General features: G+C 36.1%; 1 protein-coding gene across 2 annotated transcripts in view; it reads right to left on the bottom strand.

The window, feature by feature from the left end:
• The window catches only part of Gpc6 (glypican 6), a 1045404-nt gene that overhangs the window by 333437 nt on the left and 684459 nt on the right, over positions 1-27508 (bottom strand). For both annotated transcript variants that reach the window (XM_076872353.1, XM_076872354.1), the window contains exon 4: positions 7008-7173. In XM_076872353.1, coding sequence (XP_076728468.1) covers positions 7008-7173 — 166 coding nt within the window. The remainder of the gene's footprint in view (positions 1-7007; positions 7174-27508) is intronic.

Genomic DNA, 27508 nt, shown 5'->3' with positions numbered 1-27508 from the left:
TCTATTTAATTCCATTATAAAGAATCATCAAGTATTTTCTCTTGACGTGCCAAAAGCCAGACAGATCCTCATGCAATGGTTTGAACTTGATAGAATAATAGTGAGAATGACAACATGTTACTGAAATAAAATGCCATTTATTAAAAACAAATTCTTTTTTATTTAATTATCAAATTAAACTACTTGTCTATATAAAACATGAAAACTAAAGTATAATTTAACTCAAAATGAAAAATTCCAAATCCAGTGGCACCTCCATTCATCTTGATGTATTGTTTCTTCTTGGCAAACTAAATGCTATTTGGGGTTCTCACAAGTTGGAGAGCTTGACAAGGCATAAGGGTATTTCAATGAACTTCCTACCATATAATGAAACATTTCATAACCTAATGAATGCTATACTTGCAAAACCAGGTATGCCCCACTTCAGGCCTTTGCTCGATGCTATATGGTTTCATGTATCCAACTGGAAAATCTAGGTTACAATTTGTAGTAATTATTAAAGAGGAAACGGAGCAATTACAAATTGTATAAAAGCTGGGTATGTAAGAACCAGAAAGAGATGGATAGACGGGAGTTGGGATCAGGGGTAAAGGAAACACACATATGACCTTGAAAGACTCCTTGACTATTACCTCCAGTAATTTTGGGTTTGATGTACATTGCCTGCTTTGATCCATACCAAAAAAAAAAAAAAAATTTGCTCAATTTGGAGTAGAAATTGCAGTCCTGTGTATCCTCAAGTTGTTGCCTCAAGACCAGATTTGGTAAGTCTTCAAAGGTTAAGAAATGTCCCCGTCTGTGTTTGCAGCAGAGCCCTATGCGTTATGCCATCCTTCAGGCATTAACCCTATTGTACCACATAAAAATCATATGCAGAGTTCAGAATACCATTTTCTAAACTTAGGTAATTGATAACAAATGCAACCAGTGAAAAGCTGTTGGGTACCAGCCAACCGTTTTCTTTTTAAAAAGCTTTTTAAATTTTCTTTTCAGTGAGTGGCTAGTATAGCTTTTGCATTCTGCCAGCATTTCAGACAGAACACAATATGATAAATACTCATGAGAAATAAGAAATATTGAATCAATGGCCATCAAAGAAAGGCAGAGGGTTGGGTGGGCGTTAGATTTCAACTAATGGAAAATTGTGTGTGTGTGTGTGTGTGTGTGTGTGTGTGTTCAATCTTTCTTGGTGCTTTTAGGAATGCACAAGGGCAAAAGCAAGTTCTCTCACTAACAGTGAAACCAGATTTTAAAATAATTGCTTGGGCTTTTGTTCCTCAATTTAAGAGTTGTGTTTCTGGACTGTATTATTGAATAGGCTCTTGTATTACATAAAGCAGAGATGAAGGAGTCTAGAAAGCTGGCTGATAAAGACGATTCTTGAGGTCCCCCCCCCCCCACCGCTTTGGCCTAAAAGAAACAATGTTCTATTCTTAGGGTAGGGAAGTTTTTGCAACGTGCAATTTTAGGGTATATCAGCCAGAGTCATATTCATATCATACTTACTATTCATACCACTTAATTCTTTGTAACTAGAAAATTTCTTATCAGATTTATGTTATAGAATTTCATGCTCAAGAAAATCTTTGAAAGAGTAATATCTTACACAGATGCTTGAAGTAACTCCCTGTGTTTATTTCATATCTTTCTGAAATGCAAGTCTTGTACATTTTATAAAAGAAAACCTGAGTTTTCTATAAATAAACTGTAAATAATGAATGTTTATTTTCTAATTTCACATAAGATTCATCTAAGCTCTAAGCACATTTTCCCCAAACACAAAGTAGTGAATGTATGAATTACCTTGAAGATAACCCTCATAGGTTCTAAGAAAGTCATTTGTGCACCAAAGTTGCCATTCATTACGTGACACCGGTCAGCTGACTGACCTAGCACAGGCTCCTTGCAGCTGGCTCTCATTTACAACTCGATAGCAGCTGTCACAATGAAAGGACCAGGCTCATTATCTGATTTGTTTCTGCCATCACTACTCTCACTGAGTCCATTAACAATAGGGATATGTGATTTTTAAATTACTGAATTACTCATCCTTCCATTAAAAGAGTCGACCTACAAAGTAAAATAGATCAGCCTCTTTCTGCAGTCAGTCCCTTCCATTTCTCTGTCTAGATGTTTCCATTTATTCCAGGAGTCCTGTTCTTATCAACAGTGGCCTTATCTGTCCTCTGCTCTATCAGCATGCTTAAACAAAGCAAGGTGCAGGGCAGGCTCTCTGATACATGTTGATGAATGAGGGAAGGAATGAACAGACAGTTCACACCACAGGGTTTCTTGCCTGGACAGACATAGTACCCACCTTGGGATTTATTTCTTATTCTCATGTGAGTTTTCTGACTTTGCACACCTCAAAACTTAACAATGAGGCAATATGAAAAAAGTTTGATACCATTTGTTTGTCTGTCTTTGACAGCCTAAGACCCGAATGAAGACAAACTTATTTCCCTGGTGGTTGGCTCCCCCACCCCGACTGGAGGGAATCTATAGACCAGAGAACAGGGCATTTTCTTGATGAAATAATATATATCCCCCAAATTTATCAGTTCAAGTCCATGGCAGTGGTGGTGATAGTGGTGATATTTGATCACAGAAATGTCCAAAAAAACCCCAAAATGAGCATGGTAAGAACCACTGATAGATCATGCTAGAGTGACTGAAATTGCCACAGGAGCGTGAGAAGATCTGGGGGCTATATTATAATAACTGGATACGCTGTGGATATTCAACATCATTCATACCTGACAATGCTAATGTGATATAGTCATATTTACCATTTTAGCCTGTATTACTGCTGTGTTTGAATGTGAAGTGTCCCCCATAATCTCACTGTGAGACAGTGCAAGAATGCTCACAGGTGAAATGATCAGATTATGAAAGTGTGACCCAACCAATGGATTAAACCACTGGTGGATTAACTATGTGCTAACTGCAGGCAGGTAGGGTGTGGCTGGAGGAGACAGGTCACTGGGGGCATGCCTTTGAGGTTGTATATTTTGTCTCTGTTGAGTAGAGAGCTCTCTCCCCCTCTTCCTCTCTCTCTTCTTTTCAATTGCCATGTCCTGAGCCGCTTTCTTCTGCCATGATGCTCTGCCTCATCTCAGGCCCAGAGCAATGGAGTCGGCCATCTATGAACTGAGACCTCTGAAACCATGAGCGCCCATTAAACTCTCTCCACCTCTAAAACTGTTGTTCTCAAGTCTTTCAGTCATAGTGATTAAAGAAAAAAAATCTGACTAATAATGTGCTGAGATAGGGCTTCCCTGAACCCCTAAGATTATGTTGAACCCCCACGTTGAGTAGACTCCTCGCGTCCTGAATTTCTACTTCCTTACCATACTTTATCACAGTCTATTATAATTAGTATAACAATATTAAATTACCCAAGGACAACAATGTACATGTCTAGCTTACTAGAGTTGAGTTAATAAGCTGAGATTATTAGGGTTTGACTAAGTGGGATGGTCTAAAATCATTTCAAGGTCTCACATTTGTACTTGGCTTAAGAAGCATCCCATAACATTGCACTGATAAAAATAGTATGAAATGGAATAGAATCCTTGCCTTTTGTCTCACCAACCTTTGCCTTCCCACATCAGCAAACTCTTTTTAAAATCTCCCTCTGGTTCCCACAGTCTATAAAATCTTAGAAGGTACCAGATGTTTGGAGGAGGCAGTCCCACACATCCTCGATTTTAAAGTGCATGCAAGATTTATTATAGCCATATAAATGTAATTCCAGCTTTGACTTTCATGTTCAAGAGCTGGGTGTAATCTGCAGCAGGACCTCTTGTCGAATAGAACAATTCTTATCTGTGCTGTGTTGGTCTCAATGCCAAACACTCAGAATAACCACAGGATATGACTGAACCGAGTTCTGCCCACAAACTGTGTCCCTCTAGGAAATTTTAATGTAATGTAAACACTTTCCAAGAAAAAACGTTTTGCATGTAGGCAACATTCAGAAGCTAGGGTGGGAAAAGTCATGCATGACTATACAGAAACACCTGGTGTTAAGTGCCCAAGCAAAGGCCTCAAATTAGGTTTCTCTCCTACTGCTGGTTTCTGATAGTGAAAACAGACTACAACTCCTCTCCTATGTCTTCCTGTCCTGACCAGCTCTGGGGTGCCCAGAAGCCCACACATTCATTTTGACCCATCTGCAAGTGGAAGTTGGGCTGTGCTTTGTACTGGGGAATTCCACATGCTACTAGAAAGCAGGAGAAGCCATCTGCCAGAGGTGAACTGAGGCTTTTTAAGTACTTTAAAATGGGTCTTCTAGCATATTCTTCAAAGTTGCCTGCAATTTAAGGAAAACTTTTTTTAAAAAAAGCTTTTATATAAAAAGTAAAGTTCTTCCTTCTTCCAGCATTAGTTACTTAACAAGAATCTATGAAGGACTCAATGTTGAACTTCCTGAAGGAGCACTAGGAAATGCATCCTGAAGAGACTCCTGAATTTTTTTCCCCTAAGATTAAAAGAAGACATTTCCCCTTACATGTGAACTGTCTTTCTTTTGACATGATCCAGATACCAACTGAATTCTAAATAGCTATTAATCACTTTCAATCAATTCTTGGCAATGTAAAGATCATGATGATGTGCCTCCGACATAACTCTTGTTTTTATTGACAGTTGGTTGTCTGCCACTGTTAACGTTTTAGATGAGCACATAATAATTAAAGAAAAAAATTCACAAAATGTATAAACTGGGATGTTCATGTAGCACACACAACTGACAGCAACAGGAGAGAAGCCTTTGATGAAGATGCCAGGACTCCGGGAATGATGGGCTGCAGGTGCTAACCAGAGAGAGGCTATTATACATAATTTTTGCTGGATTACCAATTTGCTCACAGATTTTTTTTGCGGCCGTACTGGTGAGCACTGTAACACTGCCATCTTGGAGGAATCTGTGTTGCAAATGGAGCTGGCACTTTTGACTTATTCATATAATAAATGTGTGAACTAACACTCTGCAACCAGATGAGTATTAGCAAGAACATATTCTGCTCTATAATCTAGGTTGGCGGTTTATTCTCAATGCCATGGCAAAACCAGGAGAAAGAAAACTGGAAGAATTTTCCCAGAGACTTCCAGGACTAATAAAAAAAAAAAAAAATTGACAAAGAACTGATTTGAAATACATTCACGTAGGATCAAGTATCACTTCCACTTTCCATTAAGGTACAACCAACATGTGGTAGGTTCTCATTTTCATTTTTATGTCAAATGGTTTTTCAGATATTCAATTTCACCTCCAGTAGGCATGTAGGTAACCCAGCTGATTAAAAGTATAAGGATTTGCTTTATGTTAAAATAGCCAATCAGCACTAAGAGAAAGAAAGTCAATTAAGAAGTCACTCTTCTTACAGTTTCAAAGGTGAATATTGTCATTCATTACCATGACCTTCTTTACATAACAAAATCTACTTAACTCACTTTCAGTAATAAATCTCAGGCTGACCAAGACAATGCTAGGATTTAGGGCAATCTCAATCGGAAAGCTTAAATGATCTATAAGACTCCAAAGGATGCTATGAGCTTTAATCTGGCTTAAAATATGCAAATCTTTTTAGATTTCTTGATTAGATTCCTTTTTATTTCATTATTTGGGTACCCCGTCTTTACTAAAGTTAATCTAAATCTTATATCATAGGTCAAGTTTATTCTTATTTTCTATTTATAACTTCTTCCAACATTTTAGTGAAGGACAAGAATCTTAGCAAAGAATCGTGTTATTCTGAGTTAGAACTCTAACAATTCTGTTTTTTTTTTTTTTTTTTAAAGCTCTTGTTTTTCAAATAAAGTAGTCTAAAATCATATATAGAGATTCTGTCCCGCCACGGAAGGGAGAGAGAACAGCAATTCACCTATTCTCTCTGAAATGATTCGGAGATTTAGTTGGGTGACTTCCAACTTAATCTACTCACACTAATATCTATTTTCTTCAACTTTAAAGCCCTTTCCTCTGGGCTTCTTAAGCAAAATAACGAGCTATCCAGTGGGTTTCATTGCCAAGGCCGAATGCCTGTAGCCTCAGCAAGTCTGTGCAGAGTGAGCTTAGCTTTCTGTGGATCCTGACACATCTTAGATCTTTTTCCTGTCCTACCAATCTCAGATGTCAGAAGATTCTGCTGGTGCCTTCTGGTTTAGAGGTTTGTATCAGGATGAAGGCCCTTGGAGGCTGATGAATGCCACTGCTATTTTCACCTCTCTGCTCGTCGTCACTCTGTAATTGCAGTAAATGCAATTGAAAGTACTTTTATTTGAAGGCCATTTGACAGAGGGGGAGAAAACACATTTACTCTTTCAAGGCCTGTGTATTTTCCTGGGAGAAGCCTGCCTATAAAATTTGTCCTTTTATCCTTGGATAGCTATTTGGGAAATATCTCTGGGCAATGCCACCTCCTGACTGATTTCTGCAACTGGAGAACAGAGCCATGATTCACAGTCCTTCCTCTGCACCTCCACCTCCTCTCCTCCTGCCTTCTCAATACTGGAAGGTCTGTCAAGGCCTGTGTTCTTGAATCTTTCTTTTCCCCAGAAAGTTTGCATGTTTTAGCCAGAGTATTGAACTATCTTCACTGTAGAAGTTTAAGAAAGGAACTATTTCCTAAGATCAGCGGCTAAGTTGAGGTAACAGAAATAAAAGAGAGTACTGTGAATTGGGTTTTTTTTCAAGTTTTTTTCTAACGGTTCCCTTCTTGCAGGAGCTAGCTGACATTCAACAAGATGACTTTCATCATCATGGGAGCGATTCACTACTTGAACACAGCTGACACATGCATACCCAACAGGACTGTCCCATGCAAAAACACAGGAAAGTCTTACTTTTGCAGGATTAAAGAAAAAGAAGACAATGTTTATAATTTGCTAAAAGCTGACTTTAGTCTCAAGTCATCATCCTGTCTGACCTGCCCATCAGGCATCACAGACACTTACTATTTTCACATCTCAGTTTCCGGGTCTGTTTAAATGTTTCTTACCTATAAACAGATTCCACTCCGTGTCCAGATCGGCCTGATTCGCCAGGCAGCCTTTCATGACATTGAGGCAGTAGTTGTTGCACGGTCTCACAGCCGGAAGGCCTCGACAGTAGGGGCAGTACAGCATCTTCATGAGGGCACGGATGCACCCGGGGGTGGGGCTGACCTGCAGGTGTACCACGGAGAAAGAGAAAATCAGAAATGAGAAGGGTGAGGGGAGGAAAAAGGAAGTCATTTTCTCCTTTTTAACAAAACCAGGCAAAATGTCTCTGATAAACCTCAAAGAGTTGAGCACAGTACTAAAGAGATGATAAGAACCGTTACCCTTTTGAATTCTTGCTCTTGAAGCCAGTCACTTCCCATTAAATACTTCTGCTCAACAAAGTAATATCATTTTTTTTTTTTTTTTGGAAATGTCCCTGTCAACATTTTGATATCAATGCCGCTGCAATGCAGCCCTAAACCTTAGACTCTGCCCACTGCAATAGAATGTGGAATTATAAAATGCATGTGAAAGCAATTTGCCAAGTTAAAAGCCCTGTAAAAATGTAGGTGTTATTAAAGTTTAATGTGACACCTTTAGAAAAGTTTCCAACTGGTTACTTGACCCTTTCTAAAGGAGGTTGGCAGATATACTTCCTTTGTACATAACTTTTTTTGAAAGGATCAATATCAACCTGTCTGGGATTTCTAAGATCCGGGACTGCTTAGAAGCAATTGGAACTGTTAACGCATCATCTTCAGGCATTTGCCACTGGGAATTTCTGGAAAATTTGTGGAAGATGGACACTGTATGGAATGTAAGCAGAAACCCTTATAGTAATTCTGAGGAGTTACTAATCAACCAACAACGAACTGCTACTTACATGAGTCAGAAACGCCACGCTTTCCTAAATGAATTGATTCTAAACCAATAAGGACTTTTAAAAATCCCACTAAAATTTCTAATTTGACTTCAAGGCCGATCAATGTTTAAGTCAGAGTAGAACAACAAGAGCAAACAACACAGAAAGCTCTTTTTCATGACTTGTTGTAGAATCATTTTCATATGTATTTGGTTGGTTTTACACATTGCTGTACTTGTGTTCCAGATCTGAGAAAAAGCAGAACTAAACCTTCATCATCTGGACCTCTGTCAGAGTTGTGGTCTTGTCACATAGACTCTGGGTCCACAGACACCTGCCTGACAAAATGGACATTCAGACGTAAAGCCTAACACAATGTAATGTTGGAACAGTAAGAGATATCTCCACATAGATGGACACTTTATTAATTTCAGTAGCTCCTTCCATCATGCTGTTCTTCATGTAGAAGTGAAACCTGGAGAGTTTATTGTAAGCCTTTGGCTCTGTTACATTCTCTCTCTCTTTTTATGGGGGGTGGATGGGTACCAGGGATTGAACTCAGGGGCAGTCAACCACTGAGCCACATCCCCAGGTGTATTTCGAATTTTATTTAAAGACAGGGTCTGAGTTGATCAATGCCTGGCTTTTGCTGAGGCTGGCTCTGAACTCGAGATCCTCTTGTCTCAGCCTCCTGAACCCCTAGGATTATAGGCATGTTCCACTGTGCCCACTCTGTTAGAGTGTCTTAATTTTACACTGTGCATTGGCAACATCCCTGAGACATTATTTTAGAAAAGGAAGTGCTTTCTTTATTGATTGACTTAGACACCAAAATTTCCAGTCATTCTTTTGAGATTATTTTTTTGAGTTTTCTTTGAAAATTTTATGAAAATTTCCAAACACAGAAAAGTTGAAAGACTTTTATAGTAGACGCCATATCCCCACTCTTAAATTGAACAATGTACCTTTCTTCCGTTTACTTTTTCCACAATCTATCCGAACCTTCTATTCATCCATTAATACATCTTATTTTTTAAAAATATTTATTTTTTAGTTGTAGTTGGACACATATCTTTATTTATTTATTTTTATGTGGTGCTGAAGATCGAACCCAGGGACTCACATGTGCTAGGCAAGTGCTCTACCACTGAACTACAACCCCAGCCCAATACATCTTGTTTTTAATGCCAAGGTCATTTCTTTTATTATGTATTCCAGAGTAAATCCTCTTGGTTTTTACATTGGCTGCTAATTTATTATTGACTTGAATTAAAGAGAATCAACATGATCAACACAAGCAAGTCAGTGCATTAAGCACCTAAAGTGAAAGAAGTAAATATAATTGCATTCTTTATAAAGGTATTTGTAGAATGGCCTCATATTCACTAATTCTAAAACCTAATATTTCAACAACATAAAAACACCAAAAATGGAACAGAAGTGAGAAATCTGGTGACTTTCTTTTGAGGACACATTAGTGCCATATTTTCATCTTCTTTGGATTGGCTATTTTATTGAGAATGCCAACTTTTATGCACAATTGAGCAGAATTGTTTAAAAATTTTCTCTGAGCCACATGCATCCCAAGCAATCAACAAAACTTCAGAAGAAAAATTCTGTATTGCTGTACACTATATTAGTGTGGACTTTCAAATTCTTACCTGTTTTTCTAATTTGGCATAGTTACAAGCTTTCCTTGTAAGATTTTATTTTACAGAGTTTTGTTTTTCATAGCCCTGCAATTTCCCACCTGCTCCATATGCTTGTCTCTGGAGACTCACCTGCTTTCCCTCCAGTTGACTAAGCCATCTCCTCCTTTGACTGCTGGGTTTCTAATTTTCTTGCCATTTGTATTGTATGTCACCTTGCTTCTCCTTACTCAGTGTCCCAGTATAAACCTGGAACACTTGTCAATATTGGGGGTGCAAACTGGAGATCTCTGGGGCAGCCTCACCTGTCCTGTTCATCATTATAACCTTTACCACCAGCACAACACGCATATTGTATAAGGTATTATGCTTAGGAGCTAGCAACTCATTAAGTGCTTTGTGATTGACCTATTATGTTTCCCAATCTCTTGGCCCTACTAACATTCAAAGACATACACACACACACACACACACACACACACACACACACACACACACAAGATGGCTTTATACATCTTAGTATTCAACTGCAGCTTTTTAACTTTGCCATCAAAGGCTATTGGTTGGATTAATTCCAAAGCTTTGTTATTTTTTTTTTTTAAATTATATTGGAACCAGTACAATTTTCTCAGTCTGACATTTCAGAAGAGTCTCCAACTCAGAGTAGCAACCAACAGAGAAAATTGAGCAGCCTTAATAACCTAAGAGAAAAATGTTGTTGAAGTTAAGTGTGGGTCCCTGAGCACTTTTGGAAATGACATCCTTCTTGGTCAAATAAAGGGCATTTGAAGAAGAAAACAGAGTGAGGGGATCAGAGTCGAAGCTTTCATGTTCACACAAGACATTTTTTGAGCTTACACAACTGCATGCCTGAATTAAAATTTTAAAATTATCACTTCAAAATTAAGACTTTTAGAAACCAGCTTCTGAGGAGAAGGCTGTTCTAAATGCCAATTACGTGAAGGGTAACTTCTATTTTTAATAGTGTCTTATCATTGTATTACAACAACTATTCAAAAAATTGTTTTATTTTTAAAAATATTTTTTAGTGTTGATGGACCTTTATTTTATTCATTTATTTATATGTGGTGCTGAGAATTGAACCCAGTGCTTTATTTTGAAATTAATATAGACTCACATGAAGCTGAACAAATAGTAAAGTCATGGGTACCCTTGTTTCATGTTCCTTCGAAGGCAAGATCCTACCCAGCTGTACTATGATATCAAGTTGAAGGAATGGACATTATTACATTGCTGCTAACCAGTCCATAGATCTCCACAGTTTTCATGTTTTTAAAACAGTGTACCTTTGTGTGTGCACATACAGTTCTATGCAGTTTTATCCCATGTACAGATTTGTGTCACCTCCACCAACATACATAACCATTCTGTGAGTACTGTGATACCTCTACCTCATGATCTGTCCCTGTCACCTGGAAGCCACCAATCTATTTTTCATCTGTATGATTTTGTCATTTCAAGAATGCTATATAAATGGGATAATCTGGTATGTAACCTTTTGACTTTGGCTTTCTTTTTCTCACTAAGCACAATGCCCTGAAGGTCCACACAAGTTCTTTCATGCATTAATAGTGCATCCTTTTTTATTGCCAAGTAGTATCCCATTGTTGGCTATCCAGAGTGTTTAAACTATTCACCCACTGAAAAATAACTGGGTTGTTTCTAGTACTTTGTTAGTGGGCATAAAATTGCTATGAACATTCATGTACAGGTTTTTGCATGAGCCTAAGTCTATCTTTTTAGAACTAAGTACTAAGAGTATAAATGATAGTTCATAACATCAGTACAATGTATAGTTTTATAAGAAACTGTCAAGTATTTTCTAGAGTGTCTGTATCAGTTTACATTTCCAACAGCGATCTGTGAGAGATTCAGTTTTTTTCTACATCCTTGTCAGTATTTGAGTGGTCACTGATTTTGTTTTTTTAAATTTTAACCATTCCTATATATATATCATCTATTTGAATCTTATTGTGATTTTTTTCCTCTGGATAATGCCTACCAGCATTCTAACCTGAAGGGGTTCCAATTAATATCAGATCACCAATCATTCACTAGCAAGTCTCTGGACACATGCAAAAATTTCAAAGTTTGAAATATAAATAAATCTGTACATTTAGCAAAACCAACAGAATAGAAAACTCACAAATTTTAAAAGCTAGTAACATCTCAGTCACACATTTGTAAATTTTATGAATCATCAGGAAAAAAATTCTTTCTATAAAAAATTTGTTCTTTTAGCAACAACAAAGAATGCAATCTCTTTTGAAGAATGAAGTGTTGAAATGATCCTTTTAGCTTGGTGTTGCAAATTTTTGTTCTGTTTGAAAAGCACAGTTGTGGCTTCCCAGATATTCGAGGTAGACTGGGATATACACTTGCATAAAATCATACATGTATGATGATTTATTTTGTACTTATTTGAGCTCTCACCTGACATTCACGACCCTTTACCAAGAATGTGCAATATTAGAAGAAAAAAAGTGGTCAGTGGCCACTCTGCTCTCATACTACTCTTGGAAAAAGAAAAAAAAGTTTTTGAGTCAACTGAGTAAGATTTCTGTGATTCCTGACATTTTAGGTTTAGTCTTATTTTAACTTCTGCTGCTGTTTGTGTATAATCAATCACTTATAAATGGTCATTTAATACTTAATATTATAATTGACAATGATAATACAATTGATAACCTTGAACAATAACTGAAAAGTAAATAAAGTAATGTAAAAATACCTGAGCTCTTACTTTGAAACCTTATGGCTGTGCTGATGAGTTTATTTGTTTATTTGTTTTTGAAGGTTAGAGCCTGACACATTGGAATATGAACAGACATACAATAAAGAGCACAATAAAGCCATATTGAAAGAGAGGACAAAAGCTTATCTACCTGGCTAGTCAGAAATGTCAAAATGTTATAGCAAATGATCCTTACGTTTTATAAATGGGATTTGAAGCATGGCATATCCTTAGCCTTATAATAGCAATTCATTTCAGGCTTCTCATATAGTGAAGATTTCTGTATTTGGACCAAAATTCATGCACTGGTGCTCACATTAGCAATTCCTAGTCAGGGTAAAATAAGACTGTCTCTTAAATTACTAAAAATCAGGGAAACACAGGAAAGTCATAAATCTGCATGTACACACAGGGTATATACACCTAGAATGGGCTCCCTTGCACGGGAGTCACATGACTAAACAAATAAACCCATCTGTCTTTACCTCTCCAAGGATAAACAAGCCAGTGCAAGTGAGTTATGTACCCAAAATAAATTCTCAATGTGATTTCAAGTAAGAGCTGATGCCGTCTCCCACACATTCTGATGTACAGTTATATTAAATAATGAGACATTTCTGCTCATGATCTTGATATCTCCAGAAGGGTTTTCTGGAGCCTTCAAGTATGATTAAATTGCATTCAAGTTAATTTTCATGTTAAGTAATTTTAATTATAATTCTTTAACCTCAGTAACATGTAAATAGGCTTTGTAGTAAGCTCGTGGGGATTTAAATTTCTACATATGAGGGTCCAGGGTGTGCAGCATAAGGGAACTCAGGACAGGATGCTTGGCACAGAACTGGGACACAGGGCCTGGCAGGATGGCTCCTGAAGGAAGCCGTGTATGAACATGAGGTACAGCACAGGATTGGAAAGGCAGGGAGGGCCAAGCACAGCGGCCTCTTCGCTCAAGAAATTATGAAGCTATCCCAAAAGACGACAGAATCAACTTTTCCGAACTCTGGAATATACCAAAAACTTACAGCAGCCAGGAGAATACTTATTCAAGAGAAGAGATTGCTAAGTTGAAGCTTAGATGCATTGCTAAAGATCACATCTTAAGGAATTTAAAACATTGCAATCAAAGTATTTTGTCTGACCACAGTGGAATCAAAGCTAGGAATCGATAACAGGAGACAACTATAAAATTCACAAATATGTGAAAACGAAACCATATAGTCTTATACAACAGTAGGTTGAAGAATGAATCACCAGGGAAGTTAGAAATCACAAAGATGAGGGAAAACGAAAATACAACATGCCAAAATATATAGCCATAAATGCCTACATTGAAAGAGAACAAAAATCTTACATCTCTGATCGAATGTTATACCTTAAGGAAGGAGCTAAAGAAAGAAAACAGGGTGTAGGGTAAGAGATAGGGAAGGAACTGGAGACAACCCTGGTAAGTGAAATAAGCTGGACCAGGAAGTCAAAGGTTGAATGTTTTCTCTAATATGCAGACGCTAGACCAAAATGAAGAGGAAAAAATATAGATAAAGTGGTGGGGACTGGGAATGGGTCCATGAAAATAAGAGATCAGTGCAATAGAGGAAGAGGTCTGAGGTGGGAGAGGAGGGATGGGAAAGGGAAGAACAGTGGAGTTAATCTCATGAAACTTTGCCATGTACATATGTGAATATACCACAGTGAGTCTCATCTTTATGTATATTCACAAGACTCTAGTCAAAAAGAACTGTAAATAGATAGAAGAAAGATCAGTAGAATAGATAGGTACTGGGGACTGAATTGGTACAAACTGTATTCCATGCTTGCAAGATTATGTCAAAATGAACCCTAATATCATGTGTGACTAAAACAAACTGATTTAAAGAAGAAAAAGGAGAAGAAAGCTAACCCAAAGCTAGCAAAAGGAAGTAAATGAATAATAATAATTTTAAAAAGCAAAGAAACAGCAGAGAAGTTCAATGAATCCATCAGGTGTTTCTTTGAGAAGATTAACAACACTGATAAATCTTTAGGTAGAACAACAACAAACACAAAACAAAACAACAAATACAAAAAACAAAAAACAAACAAACAAAAAAAAAACAGGAAAAAGAAACCAATGAAGACATTCCTACTAACCTTACATAGATTTAAAACATGGTGATATTAAATGATATAAAAATACTATAAACAACATGCTGCAGGGAGTAGAATAGCTTTCTCCCCAAATGCATACCCATCCAGAACCTACAAACATGAACTTGTTTGAAAACAGCATCTTAGTAGATACAAATAAAGTGATGGTTGAGATAAAACCATACTTGATTAAGGGACCAAAATCTAACTAGTGTCCTTAGACCAGGACACATAGAGACACCAAAGAAGGTGAGGTGAGATGGAGGCAGAGGCGAGAGTGATGCCTCTCAATCAAGGACACCCAGGGGTCCTGGCAACCAGCCAGGAAAGCTGAGAGGGAGGCATGAACCATCTCCCCTCCTAGCAGCCACAAGAAAAATGCCTGGATTTCTGATTTCTGCTCCTGACCTTGATCTCTGACTTCTAGTCATCTGAACTAGGAGTTCATTAACTTCTGTTGCTGTAAACAACCCAGTTTGTGGGAACATTTTGCATAAGCCAACAAATTAGATAACCTTGATAAAGTGGACAAATTCTTAGAGACACAACCTACAAGACTGAACCAGGAAGTGATAAAAAAAAAAACACAAATAGATGTGTAACAAATAAAGAGATTGTGATTCTGCAATCTGTACCATCAGAAAAATGAGAAATTATACCCCCATCGATTCAAATGTATGAATTGCCAAGAGCATTGTACACTACCTAATACCAAAGCTAGAGAACAAATAAGGAAAGCAATCTATGAACCAAAACATCTTACAAATGCAGATTAAAAGAATCCTCAACAAAATACTAGCATGGCAAATTTAATAGCATGTTAGAAAGATTACACTCCATAACTAACTGGGATTTATTCCAGGAAAGCCAAGGTAGTTCAAAATAAGAAAAACTGGTGAATATATTACATTATATTAATAGAACAAAGGGAAAAAAATATGTGGCTAGACTAACTGAAAAATTTATGGGTGGGGGGAGGTGACTTTTTTGTTTTCTAGAAGAAAAGACATTTGACAAAATCCCAACACACTATCGTGAAACACCAAACAACAAAGAATAAAAGGGAATTTTCTAAACATGATCAGCACCACTTAGATGAAAGCCACAGCTAACATCATACTCTGAAAAACTGCAAGATTCCTCCCTATGTTCAGGATGTGACAAGCAGCTCTTAATTCACCACTATTATTCAACTTTATGTTGAAATTCTAGCCAGTCATTAAATAAGAAAAAAATAGCAGGCATCCACATTGGAAAAGAAGAATTAAACTATCTCTATTCCCAGATGACATGAGCCTATATATATGAAATCCCAAAGCAGCTCTATACAACAAACAAAAACTATAAGAGCTCATGAATGAATCTAGCAAAGTTTCAGGGTAACATATCAACACATAAAATCTGTTGTGTTTTGTATGCCAGCAATGAGCAATCTGAGAAGGAAATTAAGAAACCAATTTCCTTGGCATCCAAAATAATAAATACCTATGCCTAGGGATAATTTAACCAATAATTTAACACACTTTTACTCTTAAAATTATAAAACTTTGTTGAAAGGAATTATAAAAGACTCAAATAAATGGAAAGATTTTTCATGTTCATGGATTAAAAGATTTGATATTATATTAATATTACTCAAAAGAATAAATTTATAGATTAATTACAATCTCTACCAAAATTCTAACAATTTTTCCTTGAAGAAATGGGAAAAAGTGATATTTAAATTCACACGGAATTATAAGGGGCCCAAATAGTCAAAACAAACTTGAAAAAAGTAGAAAAAAAATGGAGAACACACGCTTACTGATTTCAAAACTCACTTTAAAAATACAGTGGTCAAACTGCTGGCATTATCCTATAATGCCACTTTTGGGTACATATGCAAAAGAATTTAAAACAGGTTCTCAAAGAGATATTTACCTTCCTATATTCACCACAGTCTTATTTGCAAAGGCTAAGAGGTAAGAACAACTTAACTTCCATGGATGGATGACTAGTAAATGTATATATGGAATATTATTTTAGCCTCAGAAAAGAAGAAAATCCTATAATAAGCTGTAATATGGATTAACTTGAAGACGTTATGCTCAGTGAAATAAGCTTGTTGGAAAAATACAATGTAGTTACACTTACAGGGGATTAGGGGGTGGGAAAATGGGAAGTTTGTATTCAATGGATATAGAAATTTAGTTGCATAGAATAAAAATATTCTAGAGATGTGCTCTACAACAATGTGCATATAGTTAATGATATTATACTAAAAAGTTTTTAAAAGTAGATCTCATGTCTTATGTTTTTTATACACCACCACAATGGTCCTGGCAAAAGGATAGACATATAGATCGGTGAATTAGTACTTAGGAATAAGAATCTGAATCCACACCTTTAAGTTCAATTGATTTTCAACAAAGTGCAAAGACCATTAATTGGAGGAAAAGAACATTCTCATCAACGAATTGTATTGGGACAACTGGATTCCACATGAGAAAGACTGGAGGTGGGCCCTGCTTCATGACACATACAAAAATAACTCAAAATGGAGCCATAATTTAAATGTGAGAACAAGAGTTATAAAATGTTTCAAGAAATATGGGGTGAATCTTCATGATCTTGGGTTTGGCAATGGATTTTTAGATGATACTATTAAAAAAATAGATAATTATTCTTTTTGTGTGAGTAGTTCAAAGGACATTATCAAGGAAGTAGAAGGACAACCTACAGATAGGAGAAAATATTTACAAATCATATATCCAATAAAGGTCTAGTATCAAAAAATATATATGCGTGTGTGTATATATGAACTCTATACCTATATAAACTCCTACAACTCAACGCAGAAAAGATAAACAACTCAATAAAAATCCAACAAAGGACTTGAATAGACATTTTTCCACATAGGATATGTAAAAGGCTAACAGACTCATGAAAAGATGCTCAATATCATTAGTTAGTAGGGAAATGCAAATTAAAATGAGATACTTCTTTATATCACTACAATGGCTAAAATAAAAGACAGATAATAACAAGCGTTGGTGCAGATATAGAGAAATTAGAACCCGAAAATATTGCTAATGGAATGGAGAAGGGTGTAGTAACTGGGTTCTTTAAAAAGTTAAACCTAGAACAACCACACGGTTCAGCCATTTACTCCTTATTATATGCCCAAAGAAATGAAGGCATATACCACAATAAAACTTGTACATAAATACTTATAAAATCATTGCTAATAATTCCAAACTGGAAACAACCCAAATTGTCCATCAACTGATTAATGGATCCACACAATGTGGTATATCTGTACAATTCAAAGGAATAAAATTCTGATATATGCTGCATCAAGGAAGAACTTTGAAAGCACCATACTGAGTTGATGGAAGCCTGTCACAGAAGATCACAGCTGACTCTGTTTATAATATCCAAAACAGGCAGATGCACAGTGACAGAAAATTGGTGGTGGTTGCCAGGGGCTGGAGTGAAGAAGGAGTGGGAGCAGGGGTGGGGCTGGAGAGTGCCTGCTAACGGGTACAAAGTTTACCTTTCCTGTGATGAGCATGCTCTAAAATTAGATTATGGAAGCACTGGTGGTCGTCAACTCTGTAAATATGCTAAAAACTCTTGACCTCTTCACTTTAAGATTGATGGTTGGTAAAGTGTATCTCAAGAAAGCTATTTGAAAGAGAGAGATGAACTTTTAACAAATGAATTCCTACTCCTATATTTATAAGCAGTATGGGAAGCAGGCCTGGGGATGCAGTTCAATGGTAGAGCATGTGCTTCCCAGGGACAAGGCCAGGTTCTATGCTCAGAACAACAACAGCAAAAGGGGATTTCAGGGACAGCTATGCAATGCTTTGTCACTAATTAAAGGCTGGGTTTAGGGATGTAGTTTTAAAAAAAAAAACACAAACCCTTAATATTAATCATGAGTTATATGATATCAAAAGCTATTGGATGTGCATGACCTGAATGATATTTAATATTTTGTCTCTCAAGAAGTCACCCATTATTTCCATTATTTCAGTGGTTGCTAATGGTTTGGAAGAGATGAATTACCATGCACACACACGATAAAGCTTTGGGCCTTCTATTTAGTTTGAATACTGATTAAAATATGCATGCTCCAAGACTATCTTCTCTTCATCTTGTATCATTGAGAGTGAACAAGGATAAGACAGGAAACAATTATGAATTGTAATTCAGAGCCAGAAGGAAAAATGTTCTCTACATGGATGACAAATGTTTTTAGTGCCGCTGTGATAAAACATTCAGTCTATTTTTAAAAAATTAATTTACTTATTAACCAGAAACCACCCCTAAAAAGCACAAGGTTGATGAAGCATTTGCAAGTCATGAAATGATGACTGAACTTTCTGGATCTGGGAGAAAAGGAATGGGCATCATTTGCATACCTAATAACCATAACTGCAGGATTTCCAAAGCCAAGTTTAAGTGACATCAATGTTGTAGAACACTTCAAAACAAATCCAAGACGTGGGGAATAAGTTAAGTTCTATGTCAATTCTTGCCAATCCTATGTTGATATCTGTCAGATTTTGGCACAAATTCAATGTTACCTCCATCCAATTGCTATATTTGGTTGTATTCCTAAGAACATAAATAAAACTGCCACAGAAGTCAGTAAATATATGTTATTATTCACTCAATAAACTGGAATAGTTCCAAATAGCACTTAAATAAATTATACGCGCGCATGCACACACACACACACACACACACACACACACACACACAGAGGATGAATATTATTCATCCATTAGAATGAAATAGCTGTTTCTGGGAGTTAAATACATATTTCAGAGGACTTTCTAATGTATTTACCCAATAGAACACAACATCATTTTAATTTTACCTTACTGTACCATAATGAGGTCTTGGTGAAATTGCTTTTTATTTGGGCAGTCTGCTTGACATTCAGAACCTTACCCAATTGTAAATTTTCAAAACGTGAGCAGAGAATATGAAACAAGATCCCTAAGTGTCTCATTGGGGAATAAATGTCTTCCTTAGTCAGAAATTATAGCTTAAATATTACTTCATTTAGAAGAAACTTTTTAGCAGTGATATTAAATATGAGTCACTGAATTGAGAATCCACTTTGCAAATGCTATGAATTTTCAGCCTTGGTACAGTAATATTAATAAACCTGTAATATAACTGTCTATGTATATACCATCTGATTCTAAAATAAGGGGGTGTGTTTTCAAGAACATAAAAACAAAGCAGTCACTCAGGAGCAACTTCAAATGCTTAGTAAAAGTGACTCACATGATAAGAGGTGGATAATACTAACATGTGCCTGATACACAAGGAACACTGATAAACACCACATTATGGTGCTTTGATAATCTCTGATGGACAATAAATGGATAGGAAATTTTTGTTAGAACTCTCTATTCATCACTATCTATCTGTTAATTCTTTTTGTGATGGTTGAGAAACACAGAGATAGTGAAGAACCCCATTTTCTTAGTAATAGTCCAGGGGGAAATGCACCATAAGAAATTCTCACTGCTAAAACTCCAGAAGAATGGGAACAGGGGCTGGGGTTGTAGCTCAGTGGTAGTGTGCCTGCCTAGCAGATGTGAGGCACTGAGTTCGATCCTCAGCACCATATAAAAATAAATAAGATAAAATAAAGGTATTGTGAAAAAAAAAATGGGAACAGACCTCAAGATGGAATATCAAGACCATGGAGAAACTATCACCCTTGGAGTCTTCACCAATTTAACATTACTGTTAGTTTTATCTTAATTAAACATCTTCTAAGGACAACCTGACAAGAGCCTGTGGAGGATTATTATGCAAGATTTTATAAAAGGAATTACAGGGAGAATTTGTGGAAGGGTAATACCAAGAATGCTTCTCATTTTCCTGCATCAAGGTGCTGTAAAAGATTGTTCCTCCAAATAATGCAGAGTCACTTGTATAATTCTCCAGTATCATAAAGGATTTACTTTGAAGGCTGAACAATTTCATTTGTAAGTTATAGAAAAAAGTAACATTACCTTATAGTAATTATTTTAAAAATGCTCCTATGTAAGGAAAAGTGATTAGATTTTCTTGATGTCTTCTCCAACATTACCGCAATTCTTCCCCAAGGAGGTCCTCTGAATTAAATGGCCCTGATGCACATGTTAAGACCACTATAAGTAAAAAGGAAGGGGCTATAAAGAAGTTAACTGAGATTGCTTATTGCCTATTATATCAATAAATATAATTTTATGTGACAGATTATTAATTGATTCATAAACATTTTAGAAAACTTTAATTTCATGTGTAGGTATTAAAGATATGATGCTTTTATCCATCTCTGTTGTAGCCACTGAGCCCTTGTTAGGAATATATCTCCCCTGGTTCCATTTTCCTATGAAAAATTCTATTAGACTTATGTTATTTCAATTCACACTGCCAATTTCAGGAACATCATCCATCATTAATTCCTATATTTGAAAATAATTCTATGAAACTACTGCTTAAGTTTTAGGTCAAAGCTCAAATGAAATATTCAGCATAATTTTATTGAGTTCTATAAACACTTTCCACATTGTGCTAGGTTCTACAGATTACCAAAAATATAATTTAAAATGTTCCCAAGGAGTTTGTTGTGCTTAAACACGGATGTTGCATAGTTTACATGGTATAAAATCCTAATGGCACAATTAGCTTATTACATATTGTCATGGAAGTGCTAACACAAGAAGAGTTGTCCCCTCGACTACATATGGATTGTCATTTGGTAGTTAAATGTGCCACATATTATAAAATATGCCTTTCAGGACACTGATTTAAATTTCTAAAACTTACAAGACTTAATTCTATTACAGAGGGATCCTAGTTTGTTCAGAGAAAAAAAAAATCTTAAATATGAATAACAACTGAGTTTTACTATATATTTTGGTCAGTATTTTCCTTATCCTGGGGCTTCTGATGCTGATCTCTGGCTAAAGTAGAAAAATATCAAATGTAATTATTGTACTAAGAAAGAACAATTAAATTAATCTTTTCAAGTCCTTCTTGAAGGAAGTGTTAAGGTTTTCTTTCCAAGTTTTTTCCAGTGGCATTCTCTTTTTAAACTCCCCACCCCCCAGATTACATCAGGAGAGCTGTGTTAGTCTAATGTTTGCCTTACAGACAATACATTTTCTTTTATAATTCACACAGATTATTTGTCCTTCAATTTTGGTTTGTTTTTGCAGGCTTTGAAGATATTTTAAATGATTCAAATGCTGTTTACTGTGCTAAAGGGAAAATGAATTGAGAGACCTCTATAAAGCTTTATTTCTTCTGAAAATTTCTATCAAAATATGTAGTAGCAATTCCAATAGCAATGCCAACCGAACTCCTTTGCCTTTGGTCAGAAATAGGTGTATTAACAGGTAGTGATCCTTAGCATTAACGTCATGTAGACCTGTACTGGAAAAAGGGTACTTTCTTCTCCACGGCCCTTCAGGCAACATGCATGACTCTGAACATGAGAGAATGGACTCCCATGTCCATTCTCTGCCCACAGATGGCAGATCTCAGGCTACCACCAGTTGCTAGATGAAGACATACAGTTCCTGTAAGTAGGATGCAGGAGGCCTGCTTGTGGCTACATGAGCAGACATAGTTTTAAGTAGAACCATTTCCACATCTTCAACTTCTCTATGATTTTTTTCCTAAACTGATCAAAGGCTGAGCTTACAGCCAGAGCCATCTATTTCACTGTCAAAAGTCAGAGGAAAATATATGCTTCTCACCATCCTGAGTGAGGCACCATGCCAGAATGTACACACCTGAGAACCAGAAATTGGGGTGGGATGTTACGAAGAATCCAAAATATTATTATCCCCATAAAGAAGCGAATTATTTTAATGCCTAGGATCTTCTGTAAAGCAGATAGATTTTAATTTCTTTACTACCCACAAAATTAAAAAAGGATAGAATCAAACCGTCAGCTGTTAGATTATTAAAAATAAGTTTTGAAGATAGCTATTATGTTATATTTGGCCGACAGCTTGGAAGACATTCAAATAATTGAGTGACTTTCCTATAATAACAACTCTTTTGTGCCAAGCTAACCATTTATTTGAATAATGTTTCTCAGCACATACTCAGTAAATATAGAAAGGAACAGAACTGATACAGAACTACTCTGTCCATAAGTAGTTGTCATCCAAAGACTTGAAAACTAATTTTGGGGTAAATACTATCATTTCCTTAAGGAAAAAACTTGCAAAATGATCTTATTTTTGAACTTTAATTATGAAAGAATGTATTTACATGATTTTAGTCCATCTAGTATTTGTAATAATTGCAATGATAGCTCAATCCCCAAGAAAAGGTTAGCACTTGGAGGTTACAGTTGTGGTCATTAAAAAAATGTATGTTCCTGCTTTATATACATGCTTTGGTTTGCAGAAATGATAGTGTGGTTATTAAGCTTTTCAAGGTATAAGCATGTACTATATTAGCACAGATTTCTGTAGGGAAATTAAGACAGAAATACATGTTCAGGAGAAAGAAAAACAACTGTTAAAGAAAATTTTGTTTATGCCTTCTTAAATGGATGATAATTACATATTGCTAAAATATTTATTTTTGTTTTATTGAACATATGTAAAAGAGTAATGTAATGATTTATTTTATCTATCAGTATTCATAATATTGTATAAAATATATTATTGCAACTAAACTTACAATAAACACTTTAGATAACAACTTACCAAAGGTTCTTGAGCAAAATTAAATTTTCAAAAGTTATTTTAGGGAGGACATAAACAAAAAATGGGAAGTACTATTTAAAGTAAAAAAAAAATTATTTTGGGATGTATATGGACAAAGACTTAAAGTGAGTTGAGAAAAATCTAAATAGCTGTGTTGTTTAGTGGAGTGGTATTATTGGTAATGTTTTCTTCTCTTTTAAGAGAGTTTAAGTCAATATTATCAAAATTGAATTTTTAAAATGTCAAGTTAGATGAATATATACAAAAAATAAATACTCCTTTAAACATAAAGAAAATAATTACATACATATGTTATTGCCATCGTTTATCAAAATGAAAGGGAAATTAGTGCTTTTAATGTGCAGGAGATCCAGCTCTTCAAATATCGGACCTAAGCCTGCTCACAGGTGATTAAGGTTTAATGTAGCAATGGAAATTGTCTTAGTGATTATAAAAAAGAAATCTTCTAAGACCTGAAGGGATAAAAGGATGACAAGGACCCAACATATTATAATGATTTTTTAAAATATTTTTTTAGTTGTCTATATTTTTAGTTGTTGGATATTTATTTATTTATTTATTTATGGTGCTAAGAATCGAACCCAGTGCCTCACACATGCTAAGCAAGCATTCTACACCTAAGGTGCAACTCCAGCCCCTAGAATGTTATTATTATTTTTTTTTTTTGAAGGAAGGAGAAACATCAGGGGCCAGAGGGATGCAGAATGAAGTGCTGAGGGCAATGACCACGTGATTTGGGCTGTGTTAAAATGTGCAGTTTAAGAATAAAGGAAGCCAAAGGACTAGTGTGGTCCCTCGTGTCAAATGCTAAGGCTGATCTGGAGAATTTGAGAGGAGCTGATTGGATCTAGGGTTTTCTGGGTCATTGCAGAGACATTTCAGTAAATATCTGAGGATTACGCTTTTTAAAAACTGATTCTTAAGTTATGCAGACAAATAGCATAGAAACTACAGACTGAGCCGAGATTCAACAAAGGCCTTTTGCTTACTTATCTATTTTTCCAGAAAATGGAAGATATGAGGATGAGAATTTCCCCTGCCAACATGATTAGTAAAGATGTCCAAAGGCTGAAATAAACAAAAACAAAGTAATTGTTCTTCAATAACTGAGTACTTCAGAGATTTCAGAACCTTGTATTATATATACAATCTCATTTAAAACTCGAAACTCTTCTTAGAGCTGCCCATTTCATCCCTGGCAAACGAGGGGAAAAGGGCCAAATACCTGGTCCAAAGTTGTGCAACCAGTAAAGAGGGAAGACTAAATAAGAGTAGGTGTTTTCACTTACTTAAAAGTTAGCACCATCATAATATGCTCAAAGAAAGTATTTTGCTTCTGAGAAGTTTGAGTCTGACATGGTTAGTTTAATGGGGATTCTGGCTTTACACACCAGCTTTCTCTATGTAAAAATGTTCAAACAGTGAAATTTGTTGCTATTTGTCATGTTCACTTACGGTAGCTATTAACTAGAGCCAATAAACAAGTGGGTGGTTAATGTCTTTTTACCCTTAGGAAAGGAGGAGTTTCGATATCATTTGCATTTCTAAATTGAAGTACTCAGCACAAGTTTGTTTTTTTAGGCTGGGAGTATTGGAGATTATTGAAAAAAAACGACTGATCTAATTTAGACACTTAGAAATAAAGCATGCCCTCGGAAAATGACTTGTTGAGAGGATGTTCAGTTTTCCATGAGAAAATGACAGCAGAAGAGGCAGGCACAGATAAGCCGGATAGATGGGATGGGAATTAAAATAATAAACAAGTTTAATCTTCTAGGGCTCATTTTGGTAGCTGAATATTCTGACAAACACTTGAAAAGCCAACAATGTGTAGGAAGTACAGAGGTTAAGGGAAACAGTGATGAGGTCCTCTAGTCCTGGGAACTAAAGTGACTTGTTTCCGTCATGTGACTGAACAGTTAATTGCACAGCTAAGGAAAGAGAGCATGTGACCTGATATAGTTTCCCTCCACACATGACTACACCTGTGATTCCAATCTTTCGAAGGCACAGTATAGAGTGACTCTGTACTGTGCTTTTAAAAGTGGACAAAGACCTGAACAAGTAATTAGTCCAGATAATCAGTCAAAAAGACTGGAGAAGCCTAGATTTCAAAGAGGCTGCTATTTCGTGTGGATCATTGCAAAACTCCTGCAAAGGATTACTGATGGGATCCTGAAATGGCATTCATAAAGGGTGGTGCTGATGTTGACATATTAAAATGCAAGGAAACTGGGACACCATTCTACATCGTTCTCTAAAAAAGAGATGAAGAATACTATGTATATAGATCCATCTTAATAAAAATGAATTTCATATTCTCAAAATTCCAAAGTCTTTTCCCATGCCTTCTTAAATCCTGATTCCATGTTACCTTCTAATTGGGCTGCAGGAGTTACTAGTTCAGGCATTTCTAATATCTATTCAGACTTAAAGAGCTATAGGTCACTATGCATTACATCAAAACTTAAGCGTGACTTTGATCCTTTGGTGGGCATTTTACATTGTGACAGAGTAAGAAGTCAAACTATACATAAAGAGATTTCATTCAAAACTTGACTTTAGATCTTTCTCAATAAATCCAGTAAGAAGAAATACAATAAATGATTTAAAATGTCATTAAAAGCACAGTCATTTGATCATCATTAGGCTTGTGTTCTTTAATATGAAAAAAGAAGAATTACTTTTAATTGAAATTTCATGTATATGATCCAATAAGACTCAAGTGCTGTTTGCCAACGTGCCAATCTAGCCAGTTTCAGAGAGGGAGATGGTGTGGAGGGATTGGAATGGACTGGTCCCTGGCTGTGCCCATCACAGCAAGCAGTTCTTGTTAGGTATCATCCAGTTAAATTAGTCATTGATCTACCTAGAGTCCCATGTGGCCATCCCTTTAATTATCTGAAGCAAATTTTGACATAATGTTTTTTTTTAAAAAGCACAGTTAGGTTTTTGGCTTTATACTAAAACATGTCCAATTGATTTTTGTTATAAATAAAAATTTCCTCTCTAAAGCAGCATTCACTATAGACCAGGACGCAATCTATCAGAAAAATGACATGGAGGGAAATCGAGATTTCTCTATGGAAGTGCTAGAATGATGAATGCAATTTTGCCAATGAAATGCTAAGTTACAAAGAAGAGAGTGATCCTGGGCATTACTTTATTTATTCTATGCCACAAACTAGTCCATTCATCAGTCTGTATCCTTGATTGTGTGCTTTTGCAGCAAAATGTATTCATTGAATGAAACACCTATCAAGGGAAATCTCCTTGTCCTTAGAATGTGGCAGAGCTCAGAAAGGCAGATGCAACATTACTTTCAGCCTCAAAAGTGAGACTGTCAGAAAAGAGCACACAGTGAAGCCCTAAATTTAGAGCCTCAACATGGGATGATCATGATTACTAAAATGTCTATCATCATTAGAACCATCTCCACTTTTACCCCACCCACCACCTACCCATCCACATTGAGGTAGCCTATACGTCATGCCCGTATCTCCTTGCAATATCACATCATCTTTCCTTGAGGGTAGAAAAAGTTGGAGTTAAATAGTAGACTAGATGATGGTGGATTAAATGCTTAACAGTTATTAAATAACAAAATTCCTGATTATTGATTTACAAAACAGTCTTAATTTTCACTTGTGTATCTTTTCAGGAAATAAGTTGAAACCGTTTTTTAATCGTTTTGCACCATGGTCCTGTCTAATGACTGCCTAAGTGCAATGCTCCTCTTTGTGATATTGATACTTCTTCCTCTACTCTGATTGAGCTCTATCGATGGCAGTTGTCATGTTCCAGCTGCATAAGTCATTCACACGGCAGATTTACTGTGTTCAAACTTTCCAAAGTTCTTAAACTTATAATTAGACTATGTGCTCAATTTTTGCACAAACAGCTCAGTATCTAAGTTTCTGCTTAAATACACCTTTGACACAGTACCTTCTTGGCAGGTTGCAATTATACTTTATTGACTGAAGTTGCCAACATTGGAGAAAGCACACACCACTTTCCTAGCCATGGCCCGTTATTGACCATGACTGCTAACACTGGAAAAGGAGCATGTGGCTTCATTACTGCAGCTTCAGACTAGTTTCATTCACAGCAAGATGTGAATTATTTACTTTTCTTTGGTCAATTTTACCTCTTTCAAGACAACTGTGTTACTGTTGATTTCGTTTAACTGTCTGAATCCGAAACAATAACAGGATCCTTCCAAAATGTCCATTGAAAATGATTTTTCATTAGTGCTTTGCAAAGCCGTGCAGGAGAAATTAAAGCACCTTAAATTGGCCTTTTCCCGTCTTCAGGCTTCAGTGGAATATTATCAGCCTCAATTGAGATAACTTACAGTCAAACTCCACGAAGTGCCTTT

Source organism: Callospermophilus lateralis, chromosome 12 (genome assembly GCF_048772815.1).
Source record: "Callospermophilus lateralis isolate mCalLat2 chromosome 12, mCalLat2.hap1, whole genome shotgun sequence".
Lineage (NCBI taxonomy): Eukaryota > Metazoa > Chordata > Mammalia > Rodentia > Sciuridae > Callospermophilus > Callospermophilus lateralis.
Note: the sequence above shows the minus strand (reverse complement) of the source record. Positions and strands in the feature narration are given on the sequence as shown.